The sequence below is a fragment of the Neofelis nebulosa genome, chromosome 15 (assembly GCF_028018385.1).
Source record: "Neofelis nebulosa isolate mNeoNeb1 chromosome 15, mNeoNeb1.pri, whole genome shotgun sequence".
Lineage (NCBI taxonomy): Eukaryota > Metazoa > Chordata > Mammalia > Carnivora > Felidae > Neofelis > Neofelis nebulosa.
This window is the reverse complement of record NC_080796.1, coordinates 28,821,525-28,846,811: the sequence shown is the minus strand read 5'-3', so window position 1 is coordinate 28,846,811 and position 25,287 is coordinate 28,821,525. Positions and strand designations below refer to the sequence as shown.

At 36.5% G+C, this 25,287-nt stretch overlaps 1 protein-coding gene across 3 annotated transcripts in view; it reads left to right on the top strand.

The window, feature by feature from the left end:
- HMCN1 (hemicentin 1) overlaps positions 1-25,287 on the top strand; it is a 481,286-nt gene that overhangs the window by 344,118 nt on the left and 111,881 nt on the right. For all 3 annotated transcript variants that reach the window (XM_058700608.1, XM_058700606.1, XM_058700609.1), the window contains 7 exons: positions 9,084-9,275; positions 12,383-12,556; positions 13,856-13,969; positions 15,136-15,281; positions 19,131-19,281; positions 21,095-21,289; positions 22,786-22,899. In XM_058700608.1, coding sequence (XP_058556591.1) covers positions 9,084-9,275; positions 12,383-12,556; positions 13,856-13,969; positions 15,136-15,281; positions 19,131-19,281; positions 21,095-21,289; positions 22,786-22,899 — 1,086 coding nt within the window. The remainder of the gene's footprint in view (positions 1-9,083; positions 9,276-12,382; positions 12,557-13,855; positions 13,970-15,135; positions 15,282-19,130; positions 19,282-21,094; positions 21,290-22,785; positions 22,900-25,287) is intronic.

The window sequence follows — 25,287 nt, the reverse complement described above, 5'->3', positions numbered from 1 at the left end:
ATGGGCTGTTTGGATAGGATGATGCAGGAGATTCCAATAACAGTGGCAGAGACCATAGCGCCTACTGCTGCTAGGATGCCCATGATTAACAGGCCAACAAATCTTTTTTGCCTTACCAGTGTTGAACAAACTTGGAAAGTGTGCCTAGTCCTGATGGATGCATATAGGGCTCAGAGCTATTACAGGAACCCAGGCCGAGATGCGCTAAGTACTGATAAAGAGGAGATATTTAATTGGGTAATGTTATAATTATTTATGCAGGACATAAACCAGCCCTGGGAGGTAGAGATATTGTAATTATTTTCTGGTTGTTTGATCTGTAAAGTGGAGGTAGCAAAGAGAACATAGGGAGAAGGGACACAAGTAGTGGTCCATGCAAATTGATGGTTCTTCAAGGAAGCCCAAGTTATGTTAATATGTCGATTTACATAAATTTCACCATGGCTAACAGTACAAGTGAAGAAGGGAAGGCCTAGCTTACAAAGATTAATAAGCCGGTCCTTTTAATTTCTCTTTATGTGCATTAATTAAAGGGCCTGACAAGCTCTGTCTTTCCAGAAAATATTGTCCCTACTAGACTGGTCATAGGATATGGTCTTATTTGAATATTTTGTTTCAAGGTGTCCTCTAGGACCCCTTCAATAATATAGTCCAATTGCCCCAGCGAAGATTATGCTCAATCTCTCCATAACAGGTTGTCCAAGGAATATTATTCCAGGGGTGGTCTGAATATTTGAGACTAGTGCAAGTTATAACATTAGGAGTGTGAGATATGTTTGTTTTTTGAGGTAAATCAAAGCTTGTGGCTGACAAAAAGGTAAAATTCTCTGGCCTTGTAGAGGTTTTGGGCTGTACACATAAAAGCCAGTTAATTTTTAGTTTGCGACAAACAGATAAATTGCTAAATTTAGTAACACACACAGGAGGTGCTGGAAGAAGCCACCATTGAGGCCTTGGCATATAAAGCCAATACTCTTGTTCAGTTTGGAAGGGCCGGTTAAGATTGGCTCCTTCCATGAACTCTGCCATTATTGCTAATAGAAATATCCCAGGCTAGGAGTGTTAAGCTATCAAATATAGGTAGGTTAAGGAGATGAGCCCAATATGAATATTGAGCTCGGCCTGGACAAATGAGGTCAAGGAGAAGAATCAGGGTTACATATATCAAATTCTTGTTAATGATGGAGATCATGGCCATCAGATGCGAATTAGGGGCATATGCAATATCATTGTGTTGTAAGAGGATGACAGCCTGGTTAGACAGGCGTTTAAGGCTTCCCCATGTTATATCAGGGGCAAAAAACTTGTGTTTGTGGCTTCAGGATGAGGAGTCCATGAAGAGGCTTCTTCCATCTTGAAAAAGGGGGGCAGTGGTTGCTCATTCAGAGTCATTCTCTGGATGTCCTAGTTCACTGGAAGATATCCTGGGGGTCTCCACTATGGCATGGTACAGCTTCACCAACCAAGAGGGAATCCACAGAGGTCCAGAATCTGAAAGAACACAAGCATATCCTCGACCCCAGGTGAGAAGTTCAGTGGGCCCAGTCCGTGTGAGCCCCCCTTTGGGGATTTTGGATAGCACCACCATAGGGTGAGAGGGTTTATCTGATTTTGAAGAATGTCATTCAGCTGCAGTTAGTACTTGAGGATTAAGATTTTAAAAGTTAAGAGTAATCACAGCACTATCAAGAAGGAGCTGAGGTTGTAATGCAGACAGCCAGGGGTATCTCCCCCCTTTTTGTTTGTTTGTTTGTTCTTTTACATATTTTTGAGCATAATATGTGTTCATTTTATAATTGCTTGGCCTTGTGGATTATAAAGAATGGGTAATTCCAACCAAGGCTTAAATAAAAAAAATTAAAAGGATGTGTTGTCCTGTTGTTTTACCCTTTTTGTTAAAATTATGTTTATTTATTTACTTATTTTACTTATTACCATTAACAAAAATGTATTTTCATTTTTTAGATCTTACATATCTCTTACTTTTTTATATATGAAGTTACTTATTTCCATTAGCCTTAATTACATATAGCAGAATTTTAACTCTTAGAAACGTTAGTCTCCAGTGAAAACTAGGTAGTAACCAATTGTGAACTGTTATATCAGAAATTTTTTAGGTGGCAGACTTATGAATCCATTAGGCATAAAGTATGTTTTTTTAATGGATTTAAATATTCTTAGTTTGGGTTTTTTTTTTTCGCCATAAGACATCAGAAGCATAAACCTATGTTTTAGTAAGCAATGCTTCAGCAGTCCATTTGATTTGGAAGAACCCTAAATGTCTGATGAACTTAATTTGATTTAACATTTAAGCAAAATGTTCAAGTTTTAGGTTACCAAAGACCCTGAAAGCTATTTTAACAATTACTCATGAAAACTATGAGACAAAGTTAACCATTTACTCTAAGTCATCCTCTTGCTAACAAATTGGAACAGAAATAACAGGAGCTTATTTGACCTTCAGTAAACCTTAGTAGAATTAAGTTTTATTATTTAATTCCCTGAGCTTGCACCTATGGGTTAACAAGGCATAAAGAATTAGAAAGCCATAGGATGGGGCACTTGGGTGACTCAGTCGGTTGAGTGTCCGACTTCAGCTCAGATCATGATCTCATGGTTCATGGGTTCGAGCCCCGCGTTGGGTTTTGTGCTGACAGCTCAGATCCTGCAGCCTGCTTCAGATTCTGTCTCTGACTCTTTCTGCCCCTCCCCCACTTGTGCTCTGTCTCTGTCTCTAAAATAGATATTGACCTGTAGTCTTCTTTTCTTTGGTATCCTTACCTGGCTTTGGTATCAGGGTAATGCTGGCCTCCTCTTCAATTTTTGAAAGAGTTTCAGAAGAACTGTTAATTCTTCTTTCAGTGTTTGGTAAAATGCACCAGTGAAACCATCTGATCTCTGCTTTTCTTTATTGCAAGGTTTTTGATTATTGATTCAGTCTCCTTACTCATTGGTCTGTTCAGATTTTCTGTTTCTACATGATTCAGTCTTGGCAACTTATATGTTTTCAGGAATTTGTCTTATTTATTCTAGGTGGTCAAGTTTGTTGGCAATAGTATTAATAGTACTCTCTTATAATCCTTTATATTTCTATAGTATCAGTTGTAATGTCTCCTCTTCCATTTATAATTTATTTATTTGGGTCTTCTGTCTTTCTTTCTTAGGACAGCTAAACATTTTTATTTATCTTTCCAAAGAACCAGTTCTTAGTTTTGTTAATCTTTTCTATTGTTGTCCTATTCTCCATTTATTTCTGCTTTAGTCTTTATTATTTCCTTCCTTCTGCTAACTTTGGTCTTAGTTCTTTTTTTTTCCCCTAGTTCCATGATGTGTATAGTTAGGTTGTTTATTTGAGATTTTTCTATTTTTCTATGTATGAGTTTTTCAATATAAGCTTCTGTCTTAAAACTGCATTTGCTGCATACTAAAAATTTTGATATGTTGTGTTTCCATTTTCGTTTGTCCTAAGATACTTTTTCATTTCCCTTTTGATTCTCTCTTTTATCCATTGGTTATTCTAAAGTGTACTGTTTAATTTCCATGTATTTGTGAATTTTCCAGCTTTCCTTCTGTTAATGGTTTGTACTTTTATACCATTGTGATAAGAAATGATACTCTGTATGATTTTTCTTTTTTTTTTTTGACTTGTTTTATTTTTTATTTTTTAAAAATTACATCCAAATTAGTTACCTTATAGTGCAACAATGATTTCAAGAGTAGATTCCTTAGTGCCCTTTACCCATTTAACCCTCAGTTTGTTCTCCATATTTACGAGTCTCTCTGTTTTGTCCCCTTCCCTGTTTTTATATTATTTTTGTTTCCCTTCCCTTACATTCCTCTGTTTTGTCTCCTAAAGTCCTCATATGAGTGAAGTCATATGATTTTTGTCTTTCTCTGACTGACTAATTTCACTTAGCATAATACCCTCCAGTTCCATCCACATAGTGGCAAATGGCAAGATTTCATTATTTTTGATTGCCAAGTAATACTCCATTCTATATATATATACCACAACTTCTTTATCCATTCATCCATCGGTGGACATTTGGGCTCTTTCCACACTTTGGCTATTATTGATAGTGCTGCTATAAACATGGGGGTGCATGTTTCCCTTCAAAACAGCACACCTGTATCCTGTGGATAAATGCCTAGTAGTGCAATTGCTGGGTCGTAGGGTAGTTTTATTTTTAGTTTTTTGAGGAACCTCCATACTGTTCTCCAGAGTGGCTGCACCAGCTTGCATTGCCACCAACAATGCAAAAGAGATCCTCTATTTCTGCATCCTTGCCAACATCTGTTGTTGCCTGAGTTGTTAATATTAGCCATTCTGACAGGTGTCAGGTGGTATCTCATTGTGGTTTTGATTTGTATTTCCCTGATGATGAGTGATGTGGAGCATTTTTCCATGTGTCAGTTGGCCATCTGGATGTCTTCTTTGGAGAAGAGTCTATTCATGCCTTTTGCCCATATCTTCACTGGATTATTTGTTTTTGGGTGTTGAGTTTGATAAGTTCTTTATAGATTTTGGCTACTAACCCTTTATCTGATACGTCGTTTGCAAATATCTTCTCCCATTCTGTCGGTTGCCTTTCAGTTTTGCTGATTGTTTCCTTCGCTGTGCAGAAGCTTTTTATTTTGACGAGGTCCCAGTAGTTCATTTTTGCTTTTGTTTCCCTTGCCTCCAGAGACGAGTTGAGTAAGAAGTTGCTGTGGCCAAGATCAAAGAGGTTTTTGCCTGCTTTCTCCTCGAGGATTTTGATGGCTTCCTGTCTTACATTGAGGTCTTTCATCCATTCTGAGTTTATTTTTGTGTCTGGTGTAAGAAAGTGGTCCAGGTTCATTCTTCTGCATGTCGCTGTCCAGTTTTCCCAGCACCACTTGCTGAAGAGACTGTCTTTATTCCATTGGATATTCTTTCCTGCTTTGTCAAAGATGAGTTGGCCATACGTTTGTGGGTCCATTTCTGGGTTCTCTGTTCTGTTCCATTGATCTGAGTGTCTGTTCTTGTGCCAGTACCATACTGTCTTGATGATTGCAGCTTTGTAGTATAGCTTGAAGTCTGGGATTGTGATGCCTCCTGCTTTGGTTTTCTTTTTCAAGATTGCTTTGGCTATTTGGGGTCTTTTCTGGTTCCATACAAATTTTAAGATTATTTGTTCTAGCTCTGTGAAGAATGCTCATGTTATTTTGATAGGAATTGTATTGAATATGTAGATTGCTTTGGGTAGTATTGACATTTTAACAATATTTGTTCTTCCTATCCAGGAGCATGGAATGTTTTTCCATTTTTTAGAAATGGAAATTATCCATTGGTTAATTTTGGTGTCGTCTTCAATGTCTTTCATAAGCTTTTTATAGTTTTCAGTGTATAGATTTTCCACATCTTTGGTTAGATTTATTCCTAGGTATTTTGTGGTTTTTAGTGCAATTGTAAATGGAATCGACTCCTTGATTTCTCTTTCTGTTGCTTTATTGTTGGTGTATAGGAATGCAACCGATTTCTGTGCATTGATTTTATATCCTGCAACTTTGCTGAATTCATGAATCAGTTCTAGCAGGTTTTTCATGGAACCTTTTGGATTTTCCATATAGAGTATCATGTCATCTGTGAAGAGTGACAGTTTAACCTCCTCCTAGCTGATTTGGATGCCTTTTATTTCTTTGTGTTGTCTGATTGATACTCTGTATGATTTTAATCATCTTAAATTTGTTAAGACTTGTTCTGTGGTCTAACATATAATATATTCTAATTAATGTACTATGTGTGCTGAAAATAATGTGTATTCTATTGTTGGCTAGAATGTTCTGTATAATTCTGTTTGGTCTAGAGTGTTGTCCAAATCCTATTTGCTTTTTTTGTTTTTTTGTTTTGTAGTTGTTCTTGTTTTATCGATTCTCTGTATGGATGATCTTTTCATTGTTGACAGTGGGTATTAAGTTCCCTAAATACTATTGTATTGCTGTTTATTTCTCTTTTTAGTTCTATTAGTATTTGTTTATATACTTAGTTGATCCAATGTTGGGTGCACAAATATTTACATTTATTATATCTTCTTGAGGATTGATCCATTTATCATTTCATAATGATCTTCTTTGTCTCCCTTCATAATGATCTTCTAACATATTACTAAATCTTGTTTTTTAATTCATTCAGTCATTCTCTGTTTCTTGATTGGAGAATTTAATCCATTTATATTAAAGTAATTATTGATACGTAAGGACTTGCTATTGCCATTTGTTTTCTTATTATTTTGTAAACCCTTTATTCCTTGCTTCTTGCTGTCTTCTTTTGTGAGTTGATGGTTTTTTTGTAGCAGTAAGCTTTGACTCCTTTATCCTAATCCTTTGTAGAACTAGTATAGATTTTTCTTCACCATGAGACTTACATAAAATATCTTACATGTTTTTTTAGCCTGATAGCAACTTTAATTTGATAGTATACATAAACGTTACGTTTTTACTTCTCTCCCCCTCACATTTTAGATTATTGATGTGGCAGTTTTTGTACTTTTTACATGTCCAAATTATTGCAGTTATGGTTATTTTAAATACATTTACTTTTTAAGTTTTAAATTTTTTTTTAACATTTATTTATTTTTTAGAGACAGAGAAAGACAGAGCATGAGCAGGGGAGGGGCAGAGAGAGAGGGAGACACAGAATCCAAAGCAGGCTCCAGGCTCCAAGGCATCAGCACAGAGCCTGACGCTGGGCTCAAACTCATGAACTGTGAAATCATGACCTGAGGTGAAGTCAGACACTTAACCGACTGAGCCACCCAGGCACCCCTACGTTTTAACTTTTAAACTAGAGTTGTAAGTGAATTACATACTACCATTACAATTGAAGAGACTATGACTTTGGCTGTATATTTACCATTACTGGTGAGTTTTGTGCATCCTCTTGTTTCCACTTGAGAATGTCCTTAGCATTCTTGTAAGGCAGGTCTAGTGATAATGAAGTCCCTCAGATTTTGTTTGTTCAGGAAAATCTTTATCTTTCCTTTGCCAGCTATAGTATTCTTTGTTGGCAGATTTTTTTTCTGTTAACATTTTGAATAAATTATCCTATTCTTTCCTGGCATACAAAGTAGACCTTTTTTTTTTTTTTTAATTTTTAAATGTTTATTTATTTTTGAGAAAGAGGAAGACAGAGCACAAGCAGGGGAGGAGCAGAGAGTGAAGGAGACAAAGAATCCAAAGCAGGCTCCGGGTTCTGAGCTGTCAGCACAGAGCCCGATGCGGGGCTCAAACTCACAAACTGCCAGATCGTGACCTGAGCCAAAGTCAGGCACTTAACCGACTGAGCCACCCAGGCACCCCCAAAGTAGAACTTATTTTTTTTAAACCAGCCTAAAGTCTTATGGAAGTTCCTTAGTATGTGATATGCTTTTCTCTTGCTGCTTTCAAACTCTTTGTCTTTAACTTTTAAAAACATAATTATAATGGGTTTCAGTGTAGCCCTTTTCAAGTTCAACCCATTTGGGGTCCTTTGGGCCTCATCAATCTGGATGTCCATTTCTCTCCCCATGTCTGGGAACTTTTCAGCCATAATTGCTATAAATATACTTTTTGTCCTTTATCTCTGTCCTTCTTGGATTCCCATAATGTATATATTGTTTCTGTTGATGGTATTCCATAAATCCTACAGGCTTATGTTCTTTCTTTCTTTCGTTCTTTCCTTTTCTGACTGGTTACTTAATGACCTATCTTATAGTTCACTCATTCTTTCTTCTTGGTTGAGTTTGGTGTTGAAGCTCTCTATTGAATTCTTTGGGTCAGTCACTATGTTATTCAGCTCAAGGAATTCTGTTTGTTTGTTTTTGATAGCTTCTATTTCTTTGTTCATGCACTGTTTTCTTAATTTTGTTTAGGGCCTGTGTTCTTGTGGTTCCCTAAACTTCTTTGAGAGGATTATTCTGAATTCTTGGTAGACAGTCCATAGATCTCCATTCGTTTAAAGTCATTATTAGAGTTTAATTAGTTTCCTTTGATAGTATCTTTTTTTACCTGATTCCTTGCATTAGTATCTGCACATTTGAGTAAGGGGCCTCCTCTTCCAGACTTTATGGGTTTACTTTGGCAACAGTAATCATCCATCAGTCAGCTCAGCTTGGTGTTCTGCATAGGTAATCTGGTAGTGTCCTTGCGGGTGGGGCTTGCTATTAGGGTCTCTATTTGGTTAAGGCCACACTGCTTGAGCTCTGAGGTTAGTGGAGAGGGGTTACTGTTGGCTGGAAACAGTCAGATAGTACTACTCACTTGATTTCTTGACTGAGTGCAGTAGGATAGGCTCTGTGGTTGCCTGAATGTTCTGGTTAGGCTTCCTAGTCAGGTGGGACTGGGTGCTGTAACTCAGCAGTTGGGCAGGCCTATAAATTTGCTTCCCCGTCTAGGTGGGGCTATAGAACAGGTTCCATGGTTGGTGTGGTCAAGCCTTCCAATTTTAATATATTATTCTAGCCCTTTTCCTAAGTAAACTTGCTTTTATGGTTTTAAATTTTTCTTAATTATTTGAGAAACTTAAAAATTAATATTTAACATAAGTTTCATGTTAAAACAGAAAGATATTTCCCCATAGGCTATAAATATTACAGGACTAATTACTATATTTATATTTATATCCACCAATCTATATATTTATGCTAGAATCCTGGTATAAACTGAAAATATCTATGAAATTGTTTAATTCAAGGCTTTTCCTTTTTTATAGCTTTCTGTCAAAAATATAAAAACTTAAAACATTTTAATGCATGTGAAGGTATTCGTGAAAAATAATTTTAATAAAAATGCATATCCCATTTTTTTTAAAGTATGTTTTGCTATTTAAGGACAAAGACTAATTTGGAATGATTTCACTTATAGATCAAAACAATTTTCATTTGAAAATCGTTTGTGATACACAAATTTAAAAAATTATAGCATGATTGTTATAAATTATGTTTACAAATTTAATTTAACATGAATGGCTAATGCATTGTTTTACAAATGTGATATTTAAATGTCAAATAGGTGAAAATGCTTTCAGTTATCATTTATAGGCATGTAATTATTAGCCATCTCTCAGAAATGGCTTTTGGTTACAGGGAACCCAGTGCCAGAAATTACATGGCACAAAGATGGACAGCTCCTCCAGGAAGATGACACCCATCACATTATGTCTGGTGGCCGCTTTCTTAAAATTCCTAAGGCTCAAGTATCACACACTGGAAGATATGCATGTTTGGCTTCTAACACGGCTGGCGACAAGAGCAAAAGTTTCAGTCTTAATGTGTTGGGTAGGTACAATCAGTGCTTCAAATCTTGAAGAATCAAACATGAAGGTCTGCTGACTTACCTTCTTTTCTTTTTCTGCTTAATGTTTCTACCATAGAATTTCATTATTTAAGGAGGACTAGTGGTTGTGCACATTTGCTGTTTTTCTTTAATTCATTCATTCATTCATAGATTTATTCATCACATTAAAAATACCACCTATGTTCCAGGCACTGTGTTTTGTGCTAGGGACACAACTGTGGAAAAGACAGATGCTAAAAACATAGTGGTAAAAGATAAAATATATGCTGGTCAAAGAGAAATAGGTCAACAGTACAAGGGGCTCAATCTGATATATTTTATCCTTTCTTTATGAGACTCTGCCATTATTGGTAATTATCTTATAGTCTTTGTGAACTAGGAATTATGAGAAACTATACATTCAAAGTTATGCTTGTGTCTCAGGCATGACATTAAAACAGATTCTTAATTTCTGTTCATGTCTTGAAATTTAAAATACAGCACCTAAATGTATTATATTTGATTACTTATATCAAAATACTTTTTATTGTACTAGAATCAACTGACCTACATTTGAGTATGCAAAGTTTTGCAATTTTTGTTTGTTTTTGTAGTCATTGCCTAGACTCTTTTGGGAAACATAGTCTCGTACATAGGAAACTCCCATACAGGATACTACCCTCTTGTAGCTTACAGCCTAATTAAGTAGAAGAGATATGTGTGCAAGAAAAATTAAATCAAAATAGTGGATAATGTATAAGTGTCAAATGAATAGTATATATAGATAATACATAAAAAAATAAACTCCAAAATGTAGAACCCCTTTTACCTTGTAAAGGATTTAGCCCCAGCCCCTGACAGAGCATTGAATAACAGATACATGGATAAGTATGAATGGGAGTTCATGAGCCAGTTGCCTGTTAACGTACCTGTTCTTCCTCACACCCATAAGTGTATGAAAGGCAAATGTTCAGCCCTGGATTTCCTCTCCTGCAGTACATTCACTGCTTCTCTCAGAGCTTTAGGTTCCTGGTGCCTCCCTCCTTTTACCACTGATTCATTTCCCAATATAACTCATGTCCAAATTCTATACTGTGTCCTCTCTGGAAACCCAATTTAATATTCTCCCCAGTTCCTTGCTGTAACTGAAATCTGACTCTTCCCAAGAGACACTAGCTCCCTGGAGATTCTGTCCAATCTCCACTGTCTCCAAGTATCCCAAGTCATACTATCTGATTGTGCCCTCCAATCCTCACTTCCTAGTTACTTACCAGTTTCTTGTCATTCTCCCTCATTCATTGAGGGCTAAGGGATCTGAATCAAAGACTTCTTTTCCACCATCTTCATAAAGTTGAGGCTGTTTAGTGTGTGCATTTCAACTTCCAGTCTACTCAGCCATAATTCAGTGTCCTTACCCTTTCTTTTCCGAGAGGATGAGGTATCTTCTTGTTCACAATTACTGCCTACACTTATGCCCTTAACTCTGTATCTTCCACCTTACTTGATAAGTTAGCCATTCCCATCACCCACCTTACCTACAGCTTCACCTCCTACTGCCTCCATCACTTCATATTGTTACTATTGCGTGTCTACTGCTTGTCCCATTTTCCCCATGCCATGCTTCATGCTGTTGTGGCAAAGATTATCCTGTTGCTAGATCCAAAAAATATTTTTCAGTCCTTTCTTAATGTCTTAGACATTAGTTATCACTTTTTCTTTGGCAGTGTTCTTCCCTAGTTATCCTTGCACACTTTCTGTTGCTCCTTTTCTCTCTCTTTTATGGACTTTTACATAATCCATCTCTCAAAAATTAGGTCCCTTCGCATTTTGTCTTTCTTCACTGCTTATTTTACTCTAATATTGTCTTCAAATAATAAGCTTAATTCCCATGAGCTTATTTATCATCTCCTATAGACTGGTGTCTTTTTTAAGAAAAAATTAATGTTTATTTATTTTTGAGAGACAGAGACAGAACTCAGTGGGGGAGGGATAGAGAGAGGGGGAAAACACAGAATCTGAAGCAGGCTCCAGGCTCTGAACTGTCAGCACAGAGCTCGACTCAGAGCTTGAATTCACCACAAGATCATGACCTGAGCCGAAGTCAGATGCTTAAGCTACTGAGCCACCCAGGCGCCCCAGACTGGTGTCTTTCTTAACCCATACCTGCAACCCAGATCTTTCTTCCAAGTTTGGATTTCTATATGCAATTACTTGTTGGACAAGTCTACCTGGAATCCTCATGGGCACTTAAAATTCAAGATATTCAGAACTGAACAAACTGTCTTCCTCTCCTAAATGAGCACATCTTTCCATATTTTATATTTATGTTGCTTCCCTGCAGTTTACCTACATTCCCAAGCAAGAAAACTAGAAGTCATCTTTGATTCAGCTTAGTCACCAAATTCTGTCATCAAGGCACACCAGTTAACTTTCTAAATTCTTTCTTTAGTCACTCCTTCCTCTTTATGCCTTCCTTTCATTCAGTCTCTCATTATCTTTTACAGAACAAATGTACCTATCTCCATTATCCTTGCTTCCAACATTGACCCCCTTGAATCCATCTTCTATATATTCCCTTCTTGCTCCTCACTATGCTCCCAATATCCTCCTCCTTTCTACTAGTCTCCCTTCTTTCTCTTACTAACCACCACTAATCCTTGAAGACTCACTTTGAAATCTCCTTCAGGAAGGCTTCCCTGATGAGAGTCATACCACATACCTCATACCACATACTTGAGATTGGATTAAATGCAATGCTTCCAAGTATCCTGCAACAGAATTCCCATTCTTGCCTTACTACATTGCATTACGATTTCTTTTTGTGTGTCATCTCCATTATGCCATTTTGAAGTTCTCATTCTTTTCATGTATAATAACAAAAATAATCAATTATTTCTCTGTTAATAAATGGAATTACACAAATAAGTACAGTGAAATTTAGAAATTCACAAGTAAGGGTCTACGGCCATACCACCCTGAACAAGCCCGATGTTGTCTGATCTTGATAGCTAAGCAGGGTAGGGCCTGGATAGTACTTGGATGGGAGAAAATTCACAAATAAGGACATTTCTAAACATATTTCTTTCATCACATTTTACATCTTTTTCAGTATCCCCTACAATTGCTGGTATTGACAGTGATGGTGGCCCTGAAGATGTCACCGTTATCCTTAACAGCCCCACATCTTTGGTCTGTGAAGCTTATTCATATCCTCCAGCCACCATCACCTGGTTTAAGGATGGAACACCTTTAGAATCCAACCGAAATATCCGTATTCTTCCAGGTAATTAGTTTACTTTAGATGCCCAAGATACACTTATGCCATCTGCTATTGTAGAAAAAGAATCATTGGTTAATTTTAATAAGTGTGATTATGACTTAGTTATGCTATTCTATTGCTATTTTAATTTTTAAATTATTTGTATATATCTTGTAGCCTAAAGCAAAATTACTTTTTGAAAGGCCACTAAAATATGTAAATAAGGGCAAATCAATAAATACCACGATGCTATTAATTGCTAAAATATAATGTGAAATACCAAAAAGAGTAGAAATTCATTTCTTGCTGAATTGAACTTTGAAAGAGAATTAGTGTTTAGACTGAGAGAGTTTATTTCTCTTTAATACCTGCCAAAATGTATGAAAATACAAAGAATGGAAAAGTATTATCACTGGTTTTAAGAAATTTAGTTTTATGTGGAAGGGAGATAAGATGTATAAAAGTTAATTAACAACATGAATTCATGAATAATAATGGATTATGAATAGTCATGGAGATTGATAAATGAGATAGTGACAGATTTTATAAAAATTTAAAAGATAGAATGGCCACTGTGGGCCAAAGTGGTCAGGAAATGCTTTGTTGCATTTGGAACTTGAACTAACCCTTAAGGAAAAATATAGAATTGTGTTGGTTGGAAATAAGAGATTTCAGATCCATCTGGATGACTACTGTGGAAATGGTACAAAGCGAGAATGGCACATAGATATACAAAAGGCCTATCTATGCGCAAGGAATAATCTGTAGACTCCCCACCTCCCACTTGAGTGGAGGCGTGTGTGTGTGGGGGGGGGCAGGGAGGGAGGTGGATAGGAGAAAAGGTCAGGAAGGAACATTGGGGTCATGTTTTGAATGCCTGGACTAGTGTTTTAACTTTATACTTTAGTCAATTGAGAACCAATGAAGATTTTTAAGGAGAATGGTACCATAATACAACCTGAGTTTTAGCAAGATCAGTCTCTACTGATAGGCCAAGTAGGTGAGAGGAAGATGACTAAAGCAGAAGACCTATTTATGAAGAGAGTGAAACAAAGACCTTAGCCAGAGTGTGTACAGGGCATGGGAGGGTCAGGATGAGCATGAGAGTAATTACCACAGAGGATCACCGAGGACTTACTGACTCCTCACCCACTAGGCAGTGCCCATGTATATTGTAGTCTGTCCTGTGTCACATGTCTATTACAGAATTGGCATATAGAAAAAGAAATATGTTAATAGTGAGAACTAAAACCCCTGATAGTTTGTGCATATTCTGTTGCCACTGTGACTTCAGAGGTTCTTTGGTGTTCCATGCTTTTTCAGGAGGTAGGACTCTGCAGATCCTAAATGCACAGGAGGACAATGCTGGAAGATACTCTTGTATAGCCACTAATGAAGCAGGGGAAATGATAAAGCACTATGAAGTGAAGGTCTACAGTAAGTCCTGAAAAAACACTACATTTCATATTTTCCTCAAGTTTTCTAACTTTTTTGATACTGTTTTTTATTATGGGTTCATAATTATTTATACTCATCATTAAAGCTTGTTGTCTATGCAGTTTCCTTCATTAAGATGGAAGTTGAGTTAACATTGTAACCATGACCTCAATTGCTTAAAGATGTGAAGAGCCCATTCACTCTGCTCACTAACCTCTTGTTGGAGAACTTTTCAGTGGTACTTCCTTATGTTTCTGTTTTTCCTTCTGAAAACCCTCTGGGCTGAGTTATATAGTACTTTCATACATAAAATTATATATATATATATATATATATATATATGACAATTTTATATATGAAATTATATATATATATATACACACACACACACACACACACACACACACACATTCTAATCAATAGCTTAAGATGAGTTTATCAATGACTTTGGGCTGATCCACTGTACTTAGACCTGTACATAAAAAGCAAATCAAATCCTGGGGCACCTGGGTGGCTCAGTCGGTTAAGCATCTGACTTTGGCTCAGGTCATGATCTCATGGTTTGTGAGTTCAAGCCCCGCATTGGGCTCTGTGCTGACAGCTCAGAGCCTGCTTTAGGTTCTCTGTCTCGTTATCTCTCTGCTCCCTCCCCAGATTGGACTCTGTCTCTGTCTCTCTCTCAAAAACAAATAAACACTAAGAAAAAAGAAAAAAAAAAGACAGCAAATCCTACCATTAACAGGGCCTACATTTCAGGATTTTGGTTTTGTTTTTGTTTTTAAAAAGGAGGAGAATCTTTCTGATTGTCTTTTATTCTTTGAATCAGCTCCTTTAATGACTGACAAAATACATTTTATGGGTCATGCTTGGACTGTGTCTGGGGACCTGGAAAAATGAAAGTAATGGTTCTGTGAAGCAATGGTTCTAATTACACTCATTGGCAGTATTCAAATGAAGGAAAGAAGATATTTGCCTTCACATTTCCTTCACATCTGAATGCTACCATTTCATAAGATGCACTCTTGGGTCCATGGGGGAAGAAGAGCATAGCAAATGCCTCAGTTATTTCCTTGTTTTCTTAAGTAATTGTCGGTGTGATTTCCATGATAGTCCATGTATATAAAAGAACCAGTGCTTACTCTAAGAATATTCATTTTTTTATGCAGTTCCACCCATCATCAATAAAGGGGACCTACTGGGGCCAGGTCTTTCCCCTAAAGAAGTGAAGATCAAAGTAAACAATACGCTGACTTTGGAATGTGAAGCTTACGCAATTCCATCTGCCTCTCTCAGCTGGTACAAGGATGGACAGGCCAGTCACACATTTTTTTTTCCTTTGCGAATAGTTTCTTAAAAACAAAAATGACCAATTAAATTTAAAAAAAAAAAAGGAAAAAAACAGGCACCAGTAACTCAGAGAATCAATGTCACCTTATAACCAGCACAATCCCATGCTCCCAGAATATAAAACTGTTAAGAAATTGAACCATTTCAACAATCTTAGCACTATTCCATCACAGGAAAGTTTGAAGGATTGTTTTTGTGGACATTAGCAGTCATCTATAAAACTCTAGCCACTTTCCCACTGAGGAACAGTTTTTGTGTTCTGTGGCTTTACAGCGTAAGCAAACTTTGTAGAGAAGAAACAGAACAGTGCTAAGCCAAATTAAAATGATATAACAAGGGTACTAAGTTTATTCAGAGTTTTCTCTGAAGACCTTTAATTCTTTTACAAAAGGCCACCTGTTTTACATTATAAGAGGAAAAAAAATAGCTAAGTGTGATGATTAAGTGCCCAATTCAGTTAACTAGGGGCAATGAGAAACTATAAATAACGACACTTCCTTCCATTGTGTGATCTGACTGTCAGACTATACATCCTCATTTCTCATTCAACTTCTTTTCTTCCATGCATGTTTTAAAGATAAATGTGCTAGTGTTTTGACACCAAAATAGACTCTTTTTTTGGCTGCTGTTAACACTGTGCTTAATAGAGATGTGGCATAACTAAGCTGCTGTTTGTCCTGTTATACACATAATCAACCAAATGGTCAGTTAAATGCCAGCTGTAGAAGTTCAAGTCAGAGTTATGATTTAAGATGCAGACAGATATAGCTTTTTTTTTTCAGATCACAGAGATTTTGCAATACTGGCAGCTAGAAAAAAAAAATTGTCTCTTATAAAGTAAGCAGCTTCATCTGGAAGCCGTCGGAGAGGAAAAATATGGAATTCCCACCATGTTCTGTTTATAGTGTCTTTTCTGACTGCAAGTACACTTCATGGTCCAATGTCAATTCTAGATGAGTTTGCTTGGAAACAATTCCTTTCTCCTTTGAAATCTTATTATTTTGTTTTTAATTTTATCTAGAACCTTTTTATTTGTTTTAGTTACAACGCATGCACACACATACACACACAAACACATACCCATGTAAACATTGACTAAAGGCTAGAATCGTGCCAGGAATGAGGCATTTTCATTTCTTTAAATATCATAATGAATGGTTAATTTACAGTTCCAAATCCAGACTCTGAAATTGATCCAGTTATGATCCTTTAGTTAAACTGCTAAATTTTTCAGGGTTTACCATTGGTTCTCTAAAATGTGTGCCCCCCAAAATACCAGTTTTTGTGTTCCATATCCGTTCTTCTTTCATTCTTCAGATAAGCAGCACTACTTCAGTAAAACAGCACTTTTGAGAAAATACACCAAACACATTGGTCATGTTAGCCACAATAAGTTTTAATAGATTCTTTGAGTTATTTATTCATGCCTTAAAGGGTTTTTTAGCATAGAAAATTTAAATTATATTATTTTTATTTAAGTGATATAACGTTAATAATGATTTAGTTCCCAAATTATTTATTGAGCACATACTATTTCCTGGCACGATTTAGATTCAGGGGATACAGCTATGAAGGAAACAGACAAAAGTCTCTCCTCGTGTGAAGTTTGGGGAGACAAACACTAAATAAACAAACAAACCAGTGCAGCATATAATGTGCCAGATGGGGTAAATGTTATGGAGAAAATTCAGTCAGGAAGAAGAATAGTAAATATGCTCTCTTATTTATGTAGGGAAGACCTCACTGATAAGGTGATATTTGAGCAGAAACTCAAAGAAAATGCAGGAAGCAGACATAAAATACCTGAGGGGAAGATATTCTAAAGTAGATAGAATAGCAAGGACAAATATCCTGAGGCATTTTGGCTGAAGTGCAGTGATCCATGGGAGCACAGCAGTTGTGAGCAAAAGATTAATGGGGAGACAGATCATACTGCCTTGTAGACCAGTTGGCCTTTATTCTGGTAGGAAGTTACTGGAAAATTTTGAACACAAGAGCAATATGATCTGACTTAAGGTTTTAAAAGGGTTACATTGGCTTCCATATTGAGAGAAGATAGAAAGAGTGGTCCAGAAGAGAGATGGTGATTACTTGGACAAAGGTGGTAGCAGGATGTGAGGGAAAACTGTAAGACCAAGATGAGTCCAAGATTTTGCATAAGATCAATAGGAGAGTGAGTTTAGATAGATAAGAGGTCCGAGGATTAAGCCTCAGGGACTCCAACACTTAGAGGTTGTAAGGCAGAGAGTGAAGTCCCCCAAAAGATGGGGGGGGGGGGAAGTTTTTCAAAATGAACACAAATTAAATAAAAACTGAGAGAATTGATCAGTAAATTTAGCAACACGGATGTCATTGGTGATTCTGACAATGTCATTTTGGTCAAGTGGAGATTGTAAAAGTCTTATTGGAATAGATTCAAGAAAAGATGCATAGAAATGGAGACAGCATATGTAGAAAACATTTTAAAGTCATTGGCTATAAAGGGGAGTAGAAAAATGTGGAGTTAGGCTACATTCTAAAGACATTTTTTTTTTTTTAATGGGGAAAATTCTAGTATGTTGTATGCAGATTGAAATCATCCAGTGGAAAGAAATCATTTGATGATGATGCAGGTGACAGAGGACATAGTTGTTGGAGAGGTGTCTTTGAATAGACCACAGGATGCTCAGAATGGACAGACCAGTGTTAACCAAGGTTAGACTTTTACCAGGGAAATAAAATAAAGGGAAAGAAGGCAAAAAGAGTTGAGGGCTTATGCAAGGAGCGATTGTCATAATAGACCTTCACCGGGTCAGGAAAAGAGTGAGTGGCAGTGAAAAGAGGTCTGTGGAGTGTGAGTCTTCCCTTGGGACCAAGAATTTATTGGAGTTGGGATGCTAGAGGAAGTAAGTTAGGAAGTTAGGAGGTAGTGGTCAGAGAGTGAGAACTTGAAAGTGAGATTATAAAGAGATGTGGTTACTGGTAAATTACAAGGGCCAGTATGACTGGTTGAGTGGCTGAGAGAGGATTGGGGACAAAAAATTAAAGGAGGAGAGGTCAGGGAGCTGAGAGCACACAGCATTGGATAACTGTCTATGTGGGTGTTGAAATCACCAACAATTACGAGAAAAGTATCATTAGAAAGAATGACAGTGAGCCAGGAGCTAAAGCCTTGAAGGAATAAGAGGGAACTTAGTGTAAATGGAAATGTTTAGAAGGCAAGAAATGTTCTATTAAGTGAGGTGATGTTATTAATAAAACATTGTAATATAAATATCTGTAAGTTAGTGTGCCAGGTAAGTATAGAAATACTTTGAATCAAACACTGTAACATAAATATCTCTAGGTTACAAACTTCCATTTATGAAGTAATAATGTTTCTGAATGACCAATAAGTGATATTTAGATCAAATGAGAATATTCATGCCCCCAATCTTTCATTTACAAACTCTGAAATTTTTTACAGAATTATAGTAAAAGATAGGCTTTTTTAGTACAATGTGGAATCAGCTGATAAATAATTTTTTCCAACATGGATAAATAGATATGGTATGTAAGAATGTTTTTTTATCATACAATAGATTTGATATATAAATGTACCACCCGGAAATAACCGGGCACAGATGTAAAGTATATGAGCAATATTTTCAACAAATAAAAATGTGATTACTCAAAAAGTTTGATTAAAGTAAATTAATTAAATTGTTGTTATCTCGAGTATTTCAAATGTAATTTATTTTTATTTATTAAAGAATCCTAAAAAGTATCAGCTGTATGGTCTCTTAGAGGATTTATTAGAATACTTCATGGTAACATTATTATAATTGAATCACAGCCTCTTAAATCAGATGATCATGTTACTATTGCTGCAAATGGACACACACTTCAAATAAAGGAGGCTCAAATATCAGATACTGGACGCTATACTTGTGTAGCATCTAACATTGCAGGTGAAGATGAACTGGATTTTGATGTGAATATACAAGGTAATGATAAGATGCTTATTGTGTGTAATTTAACTTATATGATCTATCAAAGCAATGAAAAAGAGATTCGACTTATTTTATTTTACTTTTTTTTAATATAATTTATTGTCAAATTGGCTTACAGATAACACCCAGTGCTCACTGGTTTATTTTAAATACCTATCTTTCTGTTGACAATAAAAAAAATTCGTTATTGAACACTGGAACTTGAGAAATTGAGGAAGAAATAATACATTATTCAGGGTTACTTCTATTATTTTTATGTTTCCTTCTGGTATCTTTTTGTAAGGTATACTTCATTTATAAATTAGGGTCACATGATACAGACTTTTCTATTACATGAGCTTTCCCCTAATATTTTTTTTCATGAAGGTTTTGTTTGATAGCAATTACATGGAAGGCAAGAAAGTAGTAAAGTATGGAATTTTAAATGGTCAGACTTGAAACTGAATGATGATTTAGGCTCTTACAAACTTTTTGACTTGGGCAAGTTACATAGATATTTTAAGCCTTGGTTTCCATGTTTTGAAATTAATGCCTTAATTTAAAAGGGCTCCTGGGTGGCTCAGTCATTTTAAAGTTCAACTCTTGACTTTGGCTCAGATCATGATCTCACAGTTGGTGGGTTCGAGCCCTGTGTCAGGCTCCACACAGTCCTAAATAACATAAAATATGTAAAAGTTGCAGGCGCTAGGGTGGCTCAGTCAGTTAAGCAACCAACCCTTGATTTCGGCTCAGGTGATGATCCCGCTGTCCTGGGATCGAGCCCCATGTTGGCTCCACACTGAGCATGGATCCTACTTGAGATTCTCTCTCTCTTTCTCTCTCTCTCTTTCTCTCTCTCTCTCTCTCTCTCTCCCTCTTCCTCTCCCTCTCTTCCTCTGCCCCTCCCCTGCTTGCATGCGAGCGTACACACTCTTTCTCTCTCTAAAATAAAATAATAAAATAATAAAATAAAAAAGTATGTAAAACTCTTAGAAAAACGTTTAAGAAGTGGTACCTGCTATAGTTGTTGATATTGTTACTTTTGTGCTTTTATATATGCTTTTTATAACATGCTCTTTAATAATGTACCCGTTTTATCAGTTGAGTATTAAAATATGTATTTAACTACACTTCTGTTGTTGAATGTCTAGGTTGTTTCCAAGTTTTCACTACTCATGTGATGCTTCACTGAACATCTTTATACATAAAACTTTTGGACATCTGTGGTTTTTCATAAGTTACTAATAGTGGAAATTTTAGGTCAAGTGTTGTACACTTTTTTAATACTTTTGATGTGCAGGAAAATTGCCTTCTAGAAAGTTCATGCTTGTCCCTCAGAAATGTTCGAGAATGTCCTATTATTTTTGCTAATGCAGTTATCAATCCTGATTGCATAACTTCTTTAGTCTTCTTAGTAAGACAAATCATTGGCAAATGATCTCTGTTGAGCTGGAATTTTTTTAATGGTTCCTCAAAATTTAGTTTTTCCCACTATGATCATATTCCTAGCCATGCGTATTATGGCATATCTTCCCTGAGAATAGGCCTCTTCATCTTCTAAGACCTTTAACAGGGAGAGCAAAGCATGAGCATGACATTTTGAGCCCCATATTTCTTGTTCTTCCACATGAAAACCAACTCTGACTCCTGTCTACTACATTTTTTGGCTCAGGACTTGAGTTGGTAGGTGTGTAAGTACTGGAAAATATTTTCTCATTGTCTAATTTATTACATTTACAAGTCATTCTTGTGAAAATACAGCCAAGATCTTTGTTTAATTAACCCGAGCATTCACATGTGTCTAACATGTCGTGTCTTTCCTCCATAGTTCCTCCAAGTTTTCAGAAACTCTGGGAAATAGGAAACATGCTGGATGCTGGCAGGAGTGGTGAAGCCAAGGATGTGATCATCAACAATCCCATTTCCCTTTACTGTGAAACAAATGCTGCTCCTCCCCCAACACTGACATGGTACAAAGATGGCCGCCCTCTGACCTCCAACGATAGAGTGTTGATTCTACCAGGTAATGATGGCTATGAACCGAGTGAAACGTGAGGTCTTTGCCAAGTGTGTTTCTCCTTATTTATTAGTTCAGTTGAGTTGATCAGCTTTCTGGCCATGTAATTTAACTGACACAAGCTGCCAAATGCCCCTCGTATCTGTGAACCTTCAAGCTAAAAGAGTGTAGGCTGAGAATTTGACAATGGGCTAGCATACCTTAGGTTATTTTCAGATCTGCTACAGGATCATTCTATCAACTTAAGAAGTTCTTTGGCTTCCTTCACACTCCACGTCTCTAATAGTGTGATGAGATCATCAGTTTAGTTTCTACACATTATTAATGATAAATTCCAAAATCTGCTTGCAAATAGTTGCTATTCACTGTATTAAATGCATTTATCATAAATCAATAGTTATGATTATTAATTTCAAATATTTTAGTTATTGCATGGTTTATTGATGGAAAAAAAGATGTTTAAATTGTTGTGGAATTAATAACCTTTTCAAGGCTTCTCTTTTAACAAACATTCAAAGAAGCTTGTCAAAATTTACCAAATTGTACACTTAAGGTCAGTGTAGTCCATGGCCTGTAAACTTGATTTCAATGAAATAAAAGACTGTCTTGAAAAAATTTTTAAAAAGGTGACTAAATACAAATGTTAGCTAAATGTTGTGATACATGATCTGAAATTGGATGTAGGCTTGGAGGAAAATTTTTATAAAAGATTGTAACAATAATGAAATTTGAATACGAACTGTGAGTTCAATAGTAGTTTTGTGTTGATTTTAAATCTCCTTATTTTGATCACTGTACTATGATTATATAAGGGATCATCCTTGTTCTTATGAAATACAGATTTATGAATATTTAGGGGGAAAAGGGCACCATGTTTCCAACTTACTCTCAAATGGTTCAGAAAAAAGATTGTATAAATAAATAAATAAATAAATAAAGTATATATAGAGAGAACTAAAATAAGTGGAATGAAATATAAATGGTAAACATAGGTAAAAATTTGTTACACAATTATTGAAACTTTGAGTTTGAAAATATATCTGTGAAATGTTTTAAAAATACGCACTTGTTCTTTTAAATCTGTATGTATTATAATATACTTTATAACTTTTGCATCTCTGGCTCTTACTTTCTCAAACCTGTACCTGCTTCAAACATTGTAAACTTCTTTTACATATGTTCAAAACTGTAAAATTAAGAAGTCACTACATAATTACATTCCACATGGAGTATGATGAGACAGAGTAACATTACCCTCTTGGGAAGAAATAACACGAGCTATTTGTCTCTCAGGAGATGTGATTCGTATATTGGATCACTTATCAATAATGCAGTGTTTGTTATAAAAATGGTATGTCAGATTAAAACTGAACCATTAGATGAAATAAGAACCTTGAAAGAAAATGTAAGGAAGTCATTAGACCTGAAAAACCGCATCTCTGTTTATGACCAGCGTTCACTCTAGGATTTAGAGAAGTAAATATATTGGGATCTGTTTTCAGGTGGGCGAGTGTTGCAGATTCCTCGAGCTAAAGTAGAAGATGCAGGGAGATATACATGTGTGGCTGTGAATGAGGCCGGAGAAGATTCCCTTCAGTATGACGTTCGTGTACTCTGTGAGTCTTTGTTGTGCATTCTTTCACTCAAAAAAATTTTTGGAGGAACTAATGTTTGCACGATGTTGCACTGAGCACTTTAAAGACTGTAAAGATAATCAGAAAGTGACAGTGCTACTGAGGAATTAATTATCTTATACAAATTGAGAACACATTAGTTAGGACTCCTGAAGTGTCAGGTAACAAACTGGCTTCAACTAAAAAAAAAGAGAATTCATTGACTCAGAAGGCAAAAGAGTCCCAGGGTAGATCTGACTTACATCATAACTGATTTCTGTGGCTCAAAAGAGGTCAAGCAGATTTAACCTTCCTCTTTCTCTTGGTTTTGTTTTTTTCTACTAGCATTACTCTCTGGGGGGGGGAGGGGATCCCCCAGATTGACAAGTTGGCCCCCAGGAGCTCTACTCTTTTTTTTTTTTTTTTACTTTATTTATTTTTTATTTTTTAATATATGAAATTTACTGTCAAATTGGTTTCCATACAACACCCAGTGCTCATCCCAAAAGGTGCCCTCCTCAATACCCATCACCCACCCTGCCCTCCCTCCCACCCCCCATCAACCCTCAGTTTGTTCTCAGTTTTTAACAGTCTCTTATGCTTTGGCTCTCTCCCACTCTAACCTCTTTTTTTTTTTTTTTTTCCCTTCCCCTCCCCCATGGGTTTCTGTTACGTTTCTCAGGATCCACATAAGAGTGAAACCATATGGTATCTGTCTTTCTCTGTATGGCTTATTTCACTTAGCATCACACTCTCCAGTTCCATCCACGCTGCTACAAAACGCCATATTTCATTTTTTCTCATTGCCACGTAGTATTCCATTGTGTATATAAACCACAATTTCTTTATCCATTCATCAGTTGATGGACATTTAGGCTCTTTCCATAATTTGGCTATTGTTGAGAGTGCTGCTATAAACATTGGGGTACAAGTGCCCCTATGCATCAGTACTCCTGTATCCCTTGGATAAATTCCTAGCAGTGCTATTGCTGGGTCATAGGGTAGGTCTATTTTTAATTTTCTGAGGAACCTCCACACTGCTTTCCAGAGCGGCTGCACCAATTTGCATTCCCACCAACAGTGCAAGAGGGTTCCCGTCTCTCCACATCCTCTCCAGCATTTATAGTCTCCTGATTTCTTCATTTTGGCCACTCTGACTGGCGTGAAGTGGTATCTGAGTGTGGTTTTGATTTGTATTTCCCTGATGAGGAGCGACGTTGAACATCTTTTCATGTGCCTGTTGGCCATCCGGATGTCTTCTTTAGAGAAGTGTCTATTCATGTTTTCTGCCCATTTCTTCACTGGGTTATTTGTTTTTCGGGTGTGGAGTTTGATGAGCTCTTTATAGATTTTGGATACTAGCCCTTTGTCCGATGTGTCATTTGCAAATATCTTTTCCCATTCCGTTGGTTGCCTTTTAGTTTTGTTGGTTGTTTCCTTTGCTGTGCAGAAGCTTTTTATCTTCATAAGGTCCCAGTAATTCACTTTTGCTTTTAATTCCCTTGCCTTTGGGGATGTGCCGAGTAAGAGATTGCTACGGCTGAGGTCAGAGAGGTCTTTTCCTGCTTTCTCCTCTAAGGTTTTGATGGTTTCCTGTCTCACATTCAGGTCCTTTATCCATTTTGAGTTTATTTTTGTGAATGGTGTGAGAAAGTGGTCTAGTTTCAACCTTCTGCATGTTGCTGTCCAGTTCTCCCAGCACCATTTGTTAAAGAGACTGTCTTTTTTCCATTGGATGTTCTTTCCCGCTTTGTCAAAGATGAGTTGGCCATACGTTTGTGGGTCTAGTTCTGGGGTTTCTATTCTATTCCATTGGTCTATGTGTCTGTTTTTATGCCAATACCATGCTGTCTTGATGATGACAGCTTTGTAGTAGAGGCTAAAGTCTGGAATTGTGATGCCTCCTGCTTTGGTCTTCTTCTTCAAAATTACTTTGGCTATTCGGGGCCTTTTGTGGTTCCATATGAATTTTAGGATTGCTTGTTCTAGTTTCGAGAAGAATGCTGGTGCAATTTTGATTGGGATTGCATTGAATGTGTAGATAGCTTTGGGTAGTATTGACATTTTGACAATATTTATTCTTCCAATCCATGAGCAGGGAATGTCTTTCCATTTCTTTATATCTTCTTCAATTACCTGCATAAGCTTTCTATAGTTTTCAGCATACAGATCTTTTACATCTTTGGTTAGATTTATTCCTAGGTATTTTATGCTTCTTGGTGCAATTGTGAATGGGATCAGTTTCTTTATTTGTCTTTCTGTTGCTTCATTGTTAGTGTATAAGAATGCAACTGATTTCTGTACATTGATTTTGTATCCTGCAACTTTGCTGAATTCATGTATCAGTTCTAGCAGACTTTTGGTGGAGTCTATCGGATTTTCCATGTATAA